Source organism: Vitis vinifera, chromosome 13, assembly GCF_030704535.1.
Source record: "Vitis vinifera cultivar Pinot Noir 40024 chromosome 13, ASM3070453v1".
Classification (NCBI taxonomy): Eukaryota; Viridiplantae; Streptophyta; class Magnoliopsida; order Vitales; family Vitaceae; genus Vitis; species Vitis vinifera.
The window spans coordinates 2,443,495-2,459,584 of NC_081817.1; the positions used below are offsets into that span (position 1 = coordinate 2,443,495).

Sequence of the window (16,090 nt, forward strand, 5' to 3'; positions counted from 1 at the left end):
ACAAAATCGGAATCAAAACGGTATTCTAAAATTTGTATTTTTTGTATGTGTGTAGACTCTATTTAAGTAATTCATTAATAATTACACTCCAATCAATTTTCAAATGCAAAAATCATATTCCAAATAAAAATTTTAAATATATTTGAGACTTTATATCCAAAAGAATTTTAAATAACTTTTGAAAATTAATTCTACTTCAAATCGTATGTTTTGTTTAAGAAATATTTTCGAAAATAATTTTAGAAAAAATAATTCTTAAGATATTCCTTCAGACCATTGCTTATAACACGGTTAATAAAGAATAATAAAAACAATAAACAAAAGGTTTTTGAGGAGAAATGAAATAATTAATCAAAATTCAAGCAGTGCCACATATATGGTAACGGATGCTTTGGTTGTGAAGCCTCTTTCCACTATGTCCATTGTTGATCTCCTCAACAAGTCCAATATAAATGAAGTGGGAGGTGAACTGGAGGAGAAAGTGGTTGATTCCACCATGCGTGAAGTATGTGATCTAACCATCTGTAGCTCTTTTAGATTGAATAGCCTATCTTGATCATAATGTTATATAGAGTTGTATAGTGCTTATCTGCCTCATTCACAGATTGGTTTTTCCGTATTGATAATCCTTCCATCTCATTGTTTATAATCAAATTAAACTGAACTATTTATATATAGTAGTGGGTCAGATTTCTTTATGTTATTTCTTCTTAAATGAATGCTGTTGCTATCACTTCTCATGTTCTGTTTGCACTCATGATAGGGTTTGAAGCTGCTGATAAACGCATCGCTCCAGTCCAAAACTGCCTTGACGAATGTCTTCCTTGGGAATACAGGCCAGGCATAAAGAATTATGTTGGATTTCAAGTGCTACTTTCAGAAATACTCAAGGCTTTTGTTTTGCAAAGTTTCTGGTTTTGTAAGCAGAAGATTAAATCTGCTTATTTATGGAGGGTTCGAAACTGCGACGGCATCTATGCAGACCAAGCAAGCTTCTGCCAATGGCTTGCTTTTTAAAAGTTACGAAGGACTTCTTAGCTTATATATCCACCCTCACAAGTAGAACTTTGCATTATTAGCACCAGGGTTTGAATCTAAAGGCATTTTTTTAGAGAAATGCAGCTCTTACCACTGTCATTATTACGCCCATTTACATCACTCCACTCCGTTCATGAATGAAAAAATTAATTTTACCGAAAGCATAGCTGAAGAAGCTGAGAAGTGAATCATATGGTTAAACCACCAATTTTCTTACAGTCGGTTTTTGACTTTCAAATATGCTAACAGGGAAACAAATATGTAAAATTGTGAATGACCTCTCATCAAATGAACCTCTGATATCATGTTAAACTAACAATTTTCCTAAAAGCTTGACTTGTAGGATTTGTGTTCATAATGTATATTATGCTTCTTTAATACTTCTAATATCACATTGAAATCTCTCCAGAAAATCGATAGTGTAAGGTTGATATTGGCAACTTCAAAGTTACAGTTCCATCAATTTATATACAAAATGATGTACATAATAAAGATACATGAGATTTTAATGTGGTTGGACTAGACCTACATCCATGAATAAGAAGAAACACTTTACCATGCCATAGAAAAGATAATAAAGGATATAAACCAAATAAAAAAACAACTATTATGTCCTTGTTTTTACTCTACACCCCGAACTATCTTGAATAACCTTATGTCTACTCCTTGTATCTTCATAAGTTCATCATCATGTTATAACCTTTTCCCTAAATGACTAACAATATTTATATACATATTCTTAATAATTAACATTTTTATTTTATAAAGAAAACTAATATTAAAATGATATATGACTATGGAAAATATTTTGTATAACATTCTTTATACAAATAGGAGTTTGAAGCTTCATTCAAACACAAACAACAACAATTGATCGAAGTTCTTTTTACTAAAGCAAGACAAGACTTAATTTATAAATTTCCTCCTCAACCTTCAGGCTTTGCCTGTTAGAACTGTGATCGGTCTCCTTACAAAGAAGAGCAAGCTAGGTTGCCTCGGTAACTTGTATGAGACTGTTGAAAATCTCAGTGAAAGCACCTACCTTAATTGGACTCACTCTTTAAACAATCATGTTGAGTTTTGTTTTGTTTTATGATAGGGTTTGAAGCTGCTGAAGGAAGCTTGGTTATGTGAGATATTCCTTAAGAACATTGTTTATACCATTGCTAAGAAAGAATAGAACCTAAAAATTTTTTAGGAGAAGGGAAAGAATCAAAATTCAAAACCATACTTACAAAAAGAGAACCAAAACCATTAATTAAGGAAAAAGGAAAGAACCAAAACCACTTTGTCTTTTCTTGTATACATAATGAAATTAAAACAAGAAGAAAGCCATTAATTCCACTTCAATCACTAGTTAGTTATTTTAATTTCATCTTTTTTTTTCTCTCTCTCTCTCTATCTCTATTTTAGTTTTGAAGCTCAATTCTAGGTACTTAAAAGCTAGTAGGCTACTTTTCTCGAGGAAATGGCTCCCGAGTCAGGTAAGCTTACCAAACTTAGTTGAATTATATGTTTGTTAATTTCCTTGTTTTCTTGATTAATTAAGTTGCTCCAAACCTAAATGGTTCTCACGACTTAAAAATACGTTTATATTAATATAAACATATTTTTAAGCCATGAGAACCATTTAGATTTGGAGCAATTTAAGAAAAAATTTCACCTATTTGATATAGGATATTATGAAGGTATATACACACGCACACATGTTCCTCTTAACCTTATAAATACATTTTGAAGCCACAAAAACCTTTTGAGCCGAAAACGGACAGTATCTATATGGTTGAAAGCAAGTGGTTACATTACAAATTTTGGTTGTGGTTCAAAACTAATTTTGGTTTTATGGTCCAATTCATGCATGGCAACTAAAGCAGCCCCTAAGATGAGCTTGAAGCTTCTAATCAACAAAAAGGACAATAAAGTTGTCTTTGCTGAAGCTGAATATTCTTTCATAGATTTCCTATTCAACCTCCTGACTTTGCCCATTGGCACCATCGTGAGTTTCCTCCCAAAAGAAAATTGCCTAAGAAACCTGCATGAAAGTATCAACAAACTGGAAGAAGCATACTTGCTGCCTAACCAGAGCAATGACTCGCCCCTAAAACTGAATACACCAGTCGATGCTATTCTTCCTTTCTTTGATCTTCCTTTATCATGGAGTGATAGACATGTGAAGGACGACTTGGTTACGTACATGGTGGCTAATGACTTGTCGGTTACACCCATGTCTATGACATCAACCATGGCTCTGTTTAAAAAGTACAACATAAGTGAAGTTGGTGTTCTTGAGGAAAAGGTGGTTGCCATTGGCCTTGAAGAGGTAAACAATTCTCTGGCTTATTGAGCTTTATTGATTTATTTTCTGCCCTAATTTCTTGCATATTTGGTTGGAGTTATCCTTTTCCCAAGACACGATTAATCTAGATGTTACTTGCAAATTATTATGCTTTGTTTGCTAATTGATTTTAAAAATAGTTTTCTGTATTATAGAATAAATAGAAAAAACATGTTTTCAATTAAGAAATAGAAAACATAATATTTTTAAATAATATTTTTTAGTTCATTGTTTTTATTTTTATTTTTAGAGTTGCTTTAAAAAATATTTTTAAAACACATTTAAAAACATGAAGAAAAAAAAATAGGTTAACGAACATTTTAGGTTCCCCAACACATTTTTATTCTACAAATTATCATAAAATAGTTTTAAAGAACCGTTCTCAAGAAGTGTTTTCCACAAATGTTTTAAAAAACAGTCTTAATTTTTTGTTTGAAGTTTTGAATGGTACTTTCTTTCTAATGTTGACTTAATCAATCTTTTTGTTCACTTTTCAGGCTTTGGACCTGTTGCATTGTGCTTTGCATTCCAAGGAAGCTCTCACTAAGGTTTTCCTTGAGAAAGAAGAAACAAAAACAAAAGAAGGATAAGGGGATGATTTAGTTTGTTCTCTTCCCTTACAATCTATAAATTTGGTTGTTTGAGGGCTAAACCATTGGAGTATGTAAACTCTCTTTGTTCTTGAATTTGTAACAATAATAAAGTCCTAAATCTCTAAATAATGTTTATGCTTAATTGTCTTTATATAACGTAAACTCTTTTTGTCCTTATAAAGAATATTTGCAGAGCTCCAATTTTATAGAACTGGAATAAGAATAATAATAATAAAAATTAATGTGCTATACAATTTTTCAAAGATCATTCCAAAATAAAGAGAAAAAGAAGGTGAGATTTGTGTGATAGGGCATTCAAATAAGAATAATTTGGGTATATTGCGAGACTACTTCAAAGATAAAAGTATTATGACTATGTGGTAATGTTTTTCAAGTGGTTATCAAAAAATAGTATTTCAAAACAATTCTTAAAAAGTTACCAATTATTTTCAAGAATAAAATCATGTTTGAGAATCAAATATGAAAAATAATTTTCATTACTTGTTCTTTATGAAGATATTATGAAGTTAAGTATAATATAAAACCTCTTAAAGAATTCTTCAGTAAAAATGCTCTATAAAAAATTGTTCGAATCCATCAAAACCAACCAATTTGGTTCAATTTTTAATATTCCTGAAGTTTAGTTAGGTTTTGGAATTGTGGAAATTGATTTAATTGATTCAATGTTTATTTTTATATCCATTTTTCTTATCCCCTAATTGACAAAAATGGAATCAAAACGATGTTCTAAAATTTGTATTTCTTGTATGTGTGTAGACTCTATTTAAGTAATTCATTAATCATTACACTCAAATCAATTTTCAAATACAAAAATCATATTTCAAACAAAAATTTTAAATATATTTGAGACTTTATTTCCAAAAGAGTTTTAAATAACTTTTGAAAATTAATTCTATTTAAAATTGTATGTTTTCTTTAAGAAATATTTTTGAAAATAAATTAAAAATAATAATTTTTAAGATATTCCTTTAGAACATTGCTACTACAATAATGACAATAAAATTAAGTATATATATGAGTTTGGTTATGTAAGATATTTCTTCCGAACATTGCTTATAACACGGTTAATAAAGAATAGTACCAAAAAAAAAAAAAAAAAACAAAAGGCTTTTGAGGAGAAATGAAAGAATTAATCAAAATTCAAGAAGTCCCACATTCTTGCTCATTATCCATCCGTTGTTTGTCCTTTTTGCCATGGCGCTATGGCTAGTGAGGCAAATTACATTTTTTCAGACACTGAAAAAGCCCAGGAAGGTTATGTGAAAGGGGCGGTGACATATATGGTAACGGATGCTTTGGTTGTGAAGCCTCTTTCCACTATGTCCATTGTTGATCTCCTCAACAAGTCCAATATAAATGAAGTGGGAGGTGAACTGGAAGAGAAGGTGGTTGATTCCACCATGCGTGAAGTATGTGATCTAACCATCTGTAGCTCTTTTAGATTGAATAGCCTATCTTGATCATAATGTTATATAGAGTTGTATAGTGCTTATCTGCCTCATTCACGGATTGGTTTTTCCGTATTGATAATCCTTCCATCTCATTGTTTATAATCAAATTAAACTGAACTATTTATATATAGTAGTGGGTCAGATTTCTTTATGTTATTTCTTCTTAAATGAATGCTGTTGCTATCACTTCTCATGTTCTGTTTGCACTCATGATAGGGTTTGAAGCTGCTGATAAACGCATCGCTCCAGTCCAAAACTGCCTTGACGAATGTCTTCCTTGGGAATACAGGCCAGGCATAAAGAATTATGTTGGATTTCAAGTGCTACTTTCAGAAATACTCAAGGCTTTTGTTTTGCAAAGTTTCTGGTTTTGTAAGCAGAAGATTAAATCTGCTTATTTATGGAGGGTTTGAAACTGCGACGGCATCTATGCAGACCAAGCAAGCTTCTGCCAATGGCTTGCTTTTTAAAAGTTACAAAGGACTTCTTAGCTTATATATCCACCCTCACAAGTAGAACTTTGCATTATTAGCCCCAGGGTTTGAATCTAAAGGCATTTTTTTAGAGAAATGCAGCTCTTACCACTGTCATTATTACGCCCATTTACATCACTCCACTCCGTTCATGAATGAAAAAATTAATTTTACCGAAAGCACAGCTGAAGAAGCTGAGAAGTGAATCATATGGTTAAACTACCAATTTTCTTACAGTCGGTTTTTGACTTTCAAATATGCTAACAGGGAAACAAATATGTAAAATTGTAAATGACCTCTCATCAAATGAACCTCTGATATCATGTTAAACTAACAATTTTCCTAAAAGCTTGACTTGTAGGATTTGGGTTCATAATGTATATCATCCTTCTTTAATACGTATAATATCACATTGAAATCTCTCAAGGAAATTGATAGTGTAAGGTTGATATTGGCAACTTCAAAGTTACAATTCCATCAATTTATATACAAAATGATGTACATAATAAAGACATATGAGATTTTAACGTGGTTTGACCAAACCTACATCCATGAATAAGAAGAACCACTTTACCATACCATAAAAAATACAATAAAGAATATAACCAGATAAAAAGACAACTATTATGTCCTTGTTTTTACTTTACACCCTGAACCATCCTGAAACCTTATGTCTACTCCTTGTATCTTCATAAGTTCATCCATCATGTTATAACTTTTTCCCTTAATGACTTACAATATTTATATACATATTCTTAATAATTAACATTTTTAATTTATAAAGAAAACTAATATTAAAATGATATGCGACTATAGAAAATATTTTGTATAACATTCTTTATACAAATTTGAGTTTGAAGCTTCTATTAGACACAAACAACAACAATTGAAGTCATTTTTACTAAAAGAAGACAAGACTTAATTTATAGATTTCCTCTTCAACCTTAAGGCTTTACCTGTTAGAACTGTGATTAGTCCTCTTACAAAGAAGAGCAAGGTAGGTTGCCTCGATAACTTGTATGAGAGTGTTGAAAATCTCAGTGAAAGCACCTACCTTAATTGGACTCACTCTTTAAACAATCATGTTGAGTTTTGTTTTGTTTTATGATAGGTTTTGAAGTTGTTGAAGGAAGCTTGGTTATGTGAGATATTCCTTGAGAACATTGCCTATACCATTGCTAAGAAAGAATAGAACCCAAAAACTTTTTAGGAGAAGGGAAAGAATCAAAATTCAAAACCATACTTGCAAAAATAGAACCAAAACCATTAATTGGGGAGAAAGGAAAGAACCAAAACCACATTGTCTTTTTTTATATGCATAATGAAATTAAAACAAGAAGAGAGCCATTAATTCCACTTCAATCACTAGTTAGTTATTTTAATTTCATCTTTTTTTTTTCTCTCTCCCTCTCTCTATTTTAGTTTTGAAGCTCAATTCTAGGTACTTAAAAGCTAGTAGGCTATTTTTCTCGAGGAAATGGCTCCCAGATCATGTAAGCTTACCAAACTTAGTTGAATTATATGTTCGTTAATTTCCTTGTTTTCTTGATTAATTAAGTTGCTCCAAACCTAAATGGTTCTCACGGCTTAAAAATATGTTTAGGTCAGGAGCAATTTTTAAGAATTTTTTTCTCCTATTTGATATGGGATATCATGAAGGTATATATATACACACACGTACCTCTTAACCTTATAAATGCATTTTGAGGCCACAAAAACCTTTTGAGCCAAAAACCGACAGTATCTATATGGTTGAAAGCAAGTGGTTACATAACAAATTTTGGTTATGGTCCAAAACTAATTTTGGTTTTATGGTCCAATTCATGCATGGCAACTAAAGCAGCCCCTAAGATGAGCTTGAAGCTTCTAATCAACAAAAAGGACAATAAAGTTGTCTTTGCTGAAGCTGAATATTCTTTCATAGATTTCCTATTCAACCTCCTGACTTTGCCCATTGGCACCATCGTGAGTTTCCTCCCAAAAGAAAATTGCCTAAGAAACCTTCATGAAAGTATCAACAAACTGGAAGAAGCTTACTTGCTGCCTAACCAAAGCAATGACTCGCCCCTAAAACTGAATACACCTGTCGATGCTATTCTTCCTTTCTTTGATCTTCCTTTATCATGGAGTGATAGACATGTGAAGGACGACTTGGTTACGTACATGGTGGCTAATGACTTGTCGGTTACACCCATGTCTATGACATCAACCATGGCTCTGTTTAAAAAGTACAACATAAGCGAAGTTGGTGTTCTTGAGGAAAAGGTGGTTGCCATTGGCCTTGAAGAGGTAAACAATTCTCTGGCTTATTGGGCTTTAATTGATTTCTTTTCTGCCCTAGATTCTTGCATATTTGGTTGGAGTTATCCTTTTCTCAAGACACAACTAATCAGTAGATGTTACTTACAAATTATTAAGCCTTGCTTGGTAATTGATTTTGAAAATAGTTTTCTGTATTACAGAATAAACAAAAAAAACATGTTTTCAATTAGGAAATAGAAAATATGATGCTTTTAAATAACATTTTTTTAGTTCATTGTTTTTATTTATTTTTTTAGAGTTTCTTTAAAAAATAATTTTAAAAATATGAAAAAATGATTAAAAATATAATATTACAGATAAAATTATTTTTAAAAACAGGAAAAAAAATATTAAAGAACGTTTTAGGTTTTCCAACACATTTTTATCCTATAAATTATTATAAAATAGTTTTAAAGGACCGTTCTCAATAATTGTTTTCCCTAAATGTTTTCAAAAACAGTCTTAATTTTTGTTTGAAGTTATGAAAGGTACTTTCTTTTCTAATGTTGATTTAATCCATCTTTTTGTTCACTTTTCAGGCTTTGCTCTTGTTGCATTGTGCTTTGCATTCCAAGGAAGCTCTCACTAAGGTCTTCCTTTAGAAAGAAGAAACAAAAACAAAAGATGGATAAGGGGATGATTTAGTTTTTTCTCCTCCCTTACAATCTATAAATTTGGTTGTTTGAGAGCTAAACCATTCGAGTATGTAAACTCTCTTTGTTCTTGAATTTGTAAAAATCATAAAGTTCTCAATCTCTAAATAATGTTTGTGCTTAATTGTCTTTATATAATGTAAACTCTTTGTCCTTATAAAGAATCCTTGCATAGCCTCATTTTATAGAACTAGAATAAGAATAAGAAAAAAATTAATGTGCTATACAATTTGTCAAAGATCATTCCAAAATAAAGAGAAAGAGGAGGTGAGATTTGTGTGGTAAGGCATTCAAATAAGAATAATTCGGGTACATTAGGAGGTTATTTCAAAGATAAAAGTATTATGACTATGGTAATGTTTTTTAAATGGTTATCAGAAAATAGTATTTGAGAACAATTCTTAAAAAGTTATCAATTATTTTCAAGAATAAAATCATGTTTGAAAATCAAATATGAAAAACAATTTTCATTGCTTGTTTTTTTGTGAAGTTGTTATAGAATTAAGTATAATATAAAACCTTGTAAAGAATTCTTCGATAAAAATACTTTATAAAAAATTGTTTGAATCCATCAAAATCAACCAAACTGGTTCAATTTTTTATATTAATTGTGAAGTTCATTTAGGTTTTGAAATCGTGGAAACTGATTTAATTGATTCAATGTTCATTTTTATATTTGTTTTTTTTATTCCCTAATTGACAAAATCGGAATCAAAACAGTATTCTAAAATTTGCATTTTTTGTATGTGTATAGACTCTATTTAAGTAATTCATTAATAATTACACTCCAATCAATTTTCAAATGCAAAAATCATATTCCAAACAAAAATTTTAAATATATTTGAGACTTTATATCCAAAAGAATTTTAAATAACTTTTGAAAATTAATTCTACTTCAAATCGTATGTTTTGTTTAAGAAATATTTTCGAAAATAATTTTAGAAAAAATAATTCTAAAGATATTCCTTCATAACATTGCTTATAACAAGGTTAATAAAGAATAATACAAACAATAAACAAAAGGTTTTTGAGGAGAAATGAAATAATTAATCAAAATTCAAGCAGTGCCACATATATGGTAACGGATGCTTTGTTGTGAAGCCCCTTTCCACTATGTCCATTGTTGATCTCCTCAACAAGTCCAATATAAATGAAGTGGGAGGTGAACTGGAGGAGAAGGTGGTTGATTCCACCATGCGTGAAGTATGTGATCTAACCATCTGTAGCTCTTTTAGATTGAATAGCCTATCTTGATCATAATGTTATATAGAGTTGTATAGTGCTTATCTGCCTCATTCACAGACATTGTTTTTTCCGTATTGATAATCCTTCCATCTCATTGTTTATAATCAAATTAAACTGAACTATTTATATATAGTAGTGGGTCAGATTTCTTTATGTTATTTCTTCTTAAATGAATGCTGTTGCTTTCACTTCTCCTGTTCTGTTTGCACTCATGATAGGGTTTGAAGCTGCTGATAAACGCATCGCTCCAGTCCAAAACTGCCTTGACGAATGTCTTCCTTGGGAATACAGGCCAGGCATAAAGAATTATGTTGGATTTCAAGTGCTACTTTTAGAAATACTCAAGGGTTTTGTTTTGAAAAGTTTCTGGTTTTGTAAGCAGAAGATTAATCTGCTGTCAGCATCTTAATTTATGGAGGGTTTGAAACTGCGATGGCATCTATGCAGACCAAGCAAGCTCCTGCCAATGGCTTCCTTTGTAAAAGTTACAAAGGGCTTCTTAGCTTATGTGTCTACCCTCACAAGGTAGAACTTTGCGTTATTAGCCACAGGGTTTGAATCAAAAGGAATTTTTTTAGAGAAATGCAGCTCTTACCACTATCATTATTAGACCCATTTACATCACTCCACTCCGTTCATGAATGAAAAAATTAATTTTACCGAAAGCATAGCTAAAGAAGCTGAGAAGTGAATCTTATTGTTAAACTACCAATTTTCTTGCAGTCATTTTTTTGACATTCAAATATGCAAATAGGGAAATAAATATGTAAAATTGTGAAAGACCTCTCCTCAAATGAACCTCTAATATCATGTTAAACTAACAATTTTCCTAAAAACATGACTTGTAGGATTTGGGTTCATAATGTAGATCATGCTTCTCTAATACTTATAATATCACATTGAAATCTCTCAAGGAAATTGATAGTGTAAGGTTGATATTGGCAACTTCAAAGTAACAGTTCCATCAATTTATATACAAAATGATGCACATAATAAAGATACATGAGATTTTAACGTGGTTGGACCAGACCTACAGCCATGAGTAAGAAAAACCACTTTACCATGCCATAGAAAATATAATATAGGATATAAACCAAAAAAAAGAAAACAATTGTTATGTCCTTGTTTTTACTCTATACCCCCAACCATCCTGAATAACCTTATGTCTACTCCTTGTATCTTCATAAGTTCCTCATCATGTTATAACCTTTTCCCTAAATGACTAACAATATTTATATACATATTCTTAATAATTAACGTTTTTATTTTATAAAGAAAACTAATATTAAAATGATATATGATTATAGAAAATATTTTGTATAACATTCTTTATACAAGTATGAGTTTGAAGTTTCTATTAGACACAAACAACAACAATTGAAGTCCTTTTTACTGAAGCGAGACAAGACTTCATTTATAAATTTCCTCTTTAACCTTCAGGCTTTGCCTGTTGGAACTGTGATCAGTCTCCTTACAAAGAAGAGCAAGCTAGGTTGCCTCGATAACTTGTATGAGAGTGTTGAAAATCTTAGTGAAAGCACCTACCTTAATTGAACTCACTCTTTAAACAATCATGTTGGGTTTTGTTTGGTTCTATGATAAGGCTTGAAGTTGCTGAAGGAAGCTTGGTTATGTGAGATATTCCTTGAGAACATTGGCTATACTATTGCTAAGAAAGAATAGAACCCAAAATCTTTTTAGGAGAAGGGAAAGAATCAAAATTCAAAACCATACTTGCAAAAAGAGAACCAAAACCATTAATTAAGGAGAAAGGAAAGAACCAAAACCACTTTATCTTTGCTCATATATATAATTAATTTAAAACAAGAAGAGAGTCATTAATTCCATATCAAGATCACTAGTTAGCTATTTTAATTTCATCTCTTTTTTTTCTCTTTCTATTTTTGTTTTGAAGCTTAATTCGAAGTACTTAAAAGTTAGCACACTACTTTTCTCGAGGAAATGGCTTCCATGTCATGTAAGCTTACAAAACTTAGTTGAATTATATGTTTGTTAATTTTCTTATTTTCTTGATTAATTAAGCTGCTCTAGACCGTGAGAACCCTTTAGGTCTGGAGGAGTTCAAGAAATTTTTTCTCTTGTTAATTTGATATGGGATATCATGAAGGTATATACAGACACACACACACATTCCTCTTAACCTTATAAATACATTTTGAAGCCACAAAAACCTTTTGAGCCCAAAACCGATAGTATCTATATGGTGGAAAGCAAGTGGTTACATAACAAATTTTGGTTATGATCCAAAACTAATTTTTGTTTTATGGTCCAATTTATGCATGGCAACTAAAGCAACCCCTAAGATGAGCTTGAAGCTTCTAATCAACAAAAAGGATGATAAAGTTGTCTTTGCTGAAGCTGAATATGATTTCATAGATTTCCTATTCAACCTCCTAACTTTGCCCATTGGCACCATCGTGAGTTTACTCCCAAAAGAAAATTGCCTAAGAAACCTGCATAAAAGTATCAACAAACTGGAAGAAGCTTACTTGCTGCCTAACCAAAGTGTGGACTCGCTCCTAAAAATGAATACACCAGTCGACGCTATTCTTCATTTCTTTGATCTTCCTTTGTCATCGAGTGATAGACATGTGAAAGACGGCTTAGTTACCTACATGGTGGCTGATGACTTGTCGGTAACACCCATGTCCATGACATCAACCATGGCTCTGTTTAAGAAGTACAACATACAAGAAGTTGATGTTCTTGAGGAAAAGGTGGTTTCAATTGAGTTCGTAGGGGTAAACAATTCTCTACCTTGTTGGGTTTTAATTGATTTCTTTTCTGCCCTATATTCTTGCAGATTTGGTTGGAGTTATCCTTTTCACATGACACAATTAATCAATAGATGTTACTTGCAAATTATTAAGCCTTGTTTGATAATTGATTTTGAAAATAGTTTTTTGTCTTTCAGAATAAACAGAAAAACACGTTTTCAATTATGAAATAGAAAACATGATGTTTTTAAATAACATCTTTTAGTTAATTGTTTTATTTGTTTTTTTAAGAGTTGTTTTAAAAAATAATTTTACAAATATGAAAAAAATGATTAAAAATATAGTATTAAATGTAAAAAAAAAAAAAATTAACATTAAAAAAATAGATTGAAGAACTTTTTAGGTTCTCCAACACATTTTTATTCTATAAATAATTATAAAATAGTTTTAAAGAACCGTTCTCAAGAAGTGTTTTCCATAATTGTTTTAAAAAACAGTCTTAATTTTTTCTTTGAAGTTTTGAAAGGTACTTTCTTTTCTAATGTTGACTTAATCAATCTTTTTGTTCACTTTTCAGGCTTTGGACCTATTGCATTTTGCTTTGCATTCCAAGGAAGCTCTCACTAAGGTCTTCCTTGGGAAAGAAGAAACAAAAACAAAAGAAGGATAAGGGGATGATTTAGTTTGTTCTCTTCCCTTACAATCTATAAATTTGGTTGTTTGAGGGCTAAACCATTGGAGTATGTAAACTCTCTTTGTTCTTGAATTTGTAACAATAATAAAGTCCTGAATCTCTAAATAATGTTTATGCTTAATTGCCTTTATATAATGTAAACTCTTTTTGTCCTTATAAAGAATATTTGCAGAGCTCCAATTTTATAGAACTGGAATAAGAATAATATTAATAAAAATTAATGTGCTATACAATTTGTCAAAGATCATTCCAAAATAAAGAGAAAGAGGAGGTGAGATTTGTGTGATAGAGCATTCAAATAAGAATAATTTGGGTACATTACGAGGCTATTTCAAAGATAAAAGTATTTTGACTATGTGGTAATTGTTTTCAAATGGTTATCAAAAAATAGTATTTCAAAACAATTCTTAAAAAGTTACCAATTATTTCCAAGAATAAAATCATGTTTGAGAATCAAATATGAAAAACAATTTTCATTACTTGTTCTTTATGAAGATATTATGGAATTAAGTATAATATAAAACCTCTTAAAGAATTCTTCAGTAAAAATGCTCTATAAAAAATTGTTCGAATCCATCAAAACCAACCAAATTGGTTCAATTTTTAATATTCGTGAAGTTTAGTTAGGTTTTGGAATCATGGAAATTGATTTAATTGATTCAATGTTTATTTTTATATCCATTTTTCTTATCCCCTAATTGACAAAAATGGAATCAAAACGATCTTCTAAAATTTGTATTTCTTGTATGTGTGTGGACTCTAATTAAGTAATTCATTAATAATTACACTCAAATCAATTTTCAAACACAAAAATCATATTTCAAACAAAAATTTTAAATATATTTGAGACTTTATTTCCAAAATAATTTTAAATAACTTTTGAAAATTAATTCTATTTAAAATTGTATGTTTTCTTTAAGAAATATTTTTGAAAATAAATTAAAAATAATAATTTTTAAGATATTCCTTTAGAACATTGCTACTACAATAATGACAACAAAATTAAGTATATATATGAGTTTGGTTATGTAAGATATTTCTTCCGAACATTGCTTATAACACGGTTAATAAAGAACAGTAAAAAAAATGAAGAGAAAAAACAAAAGGTTTTTGAGGAGAAAGGAAAGAATTAATCAAAATTCAAGAAGTCCCACATTCTTGCTCATTATCCATCCGTTGTTTGTCCTTTTTTCCATGGCGATATGGCAAGTGAGGCAAATTACATTTTTTCGGACACTGAAAAAGCCGAGAAAGGTTATGTGAAAGGGGCAGTGACAGATATGGTAACGGATGCTTTGGTTGTGAAGCCTCTTTCCACTATGTCCATTGTTGATCTCCTCAACAAGTCCAATATAAATGAAGTGGGAGGTGAACTGGAGGAGAAAGTGGTTGATTCCACCATGCGTGAAGTATGTGATCTAACCATCTGTAGCTCTTTTAGATTGAATAGCCTATCTTGATCATAATGTTATATAGAGTTGTATAGTGCTTATCTGCCTCATTCACAGATTGGTTTTTCCGTATTGATAATCCTTCCATCTCATTGTTTATAATCAAATTAAACTGAACTATTTATATATAGTAGTGGGTCAGATTTCTTTATGTTATTTCTTCTTAAATGAATGCTGTTGCTATCACTTCTCATGTTCTGTTTGCACTCATGATAGGGTTTGAAGCTGCTGATAAACGCATCGCTCCAGTCCAAAACTGCCTTGACGAATGTCTTCCTTGGGAATACAGGCCAGGCATAAAGAATTATGTTGGATTTCAAGTGCTACTTTCAGAAATACTCAAGGCTTTTGTTTTGCAAAGTTTCTGGTTTTGTAAGCAGAAGATTAAATCTGCTTATTTATGGAGGGTTCGAAACTGCGACGGCATCTATGCAGACCAAGCAAGCTTCTGCCAATGGCTTGCTTTTTAAAAGTTACGAAGGACTTCTTAGCTTATATATCCACCCTCACAAGTAGAACTTTGCATTATTAGCACCAGGGTTTGAATCTAAAGGCATTTTTTTAGAGAAATGCAGCTCTTACCACTGTCATTATTACGCCCATTTACATCACTCCACTCCGTTCATGAATGAAAAAATTAATTTTACCGAAAGCATAGCTGAAGAAGCTGAGAAGTGAATCATATGGTTAAACTACCAATTTTCTTACAGTCGGTTTTTGACTTTCAAATATGCTAACAGGGAAACAAATATGTAAAATTGTGAATGACCTCTCATCAAATGAACCTCTGATATCATGTTAAACTAACAATTTTCCTAAAAGCTTGACTTGTAGGATTTGTGTTCATAATGTATATTATGCTTCTTTAATACTTCTAATATCACATTGAAATCTCTCCAGAAAATCGATAGTGTAAGGTTGATATTGGCAACTTCAAAGTTACAGTTCCATCAATTTATATACAAAATGATGTACATAATAAAGATACATGAGATTTTAATGTGGTTGGACTAGACCTACATCCATGAATGAGAAGAAACACTTTACCATGCCATAGAAAAGATGATAAAGAATATAAACCAAATAAAAAAACAACT

General features: G+C 30.8%; 3 protein-coding genes across 3 annotated transcripts; all 3 read left to right on the forward strand.

Moving 5' to 3' along the window:
• The first annotated feature begins 2,896 nt into the window (after window positions 1-2,896).
• LOC109123731 (uncharacterized) lies at window positions 2,897-3,963 on the forward strand. Its single transcript, XM_019224355.2, has 2 exons — window positions 2,897-3,358; window positions 3,871-3,963. Exons 1-2 carry the CDS (start codon window positions 2,897-2,899, stop codon window positions 3,961-3,963), a joined length of 555 nt encoding a protein of 184 aa, XP_019079900.2.
• A 3,794-nt stretch (window positions 3,964-7,757) lies between these two features.
• LOC109123732 (uncharacterized) lies at window positions 7,758-9,027 on the forward strand. Its single transcript, XM_019224357.2, has 2 exons — window positions 7,758-8,200; window positions 8,752-9,027. The coding sequence occupies exons 1-2, from the start codon at window positions 7,763-7,765 to the stop codon at window positions 8,812-8,814; spliced, it is 501 nt and encodes a 166-aa protein (XP_019079902.2). The 5' UTR covers window positions 7,758-7,762; the 3' UTR covers window positions 8,815-9,027.
• Window positions 9,028-12,004: 2,977 nt separating this feature from the next.
• On the forward strand, window positions 12,005-13,518 carry LOC104881147 (uncharacterized). The gene is made up of 3 exons (XM_010660325.3): window positions 12,005-12,088; window positions 12,424-12,872; window positions 13,426-13,518. The coding sequence occupies exons 1-3, from the start codon at window positions 12,073-12,075 to the stop codon at window positions 13,516-13,518; spliced, it is 558 nt and encodes a 185-aa protein (XP_010658627.1). The 5' UTR covers window positions 12,005-12,072.
• Window positions 13,519-16,090: the final 2,572 nt, after the last annotated feature.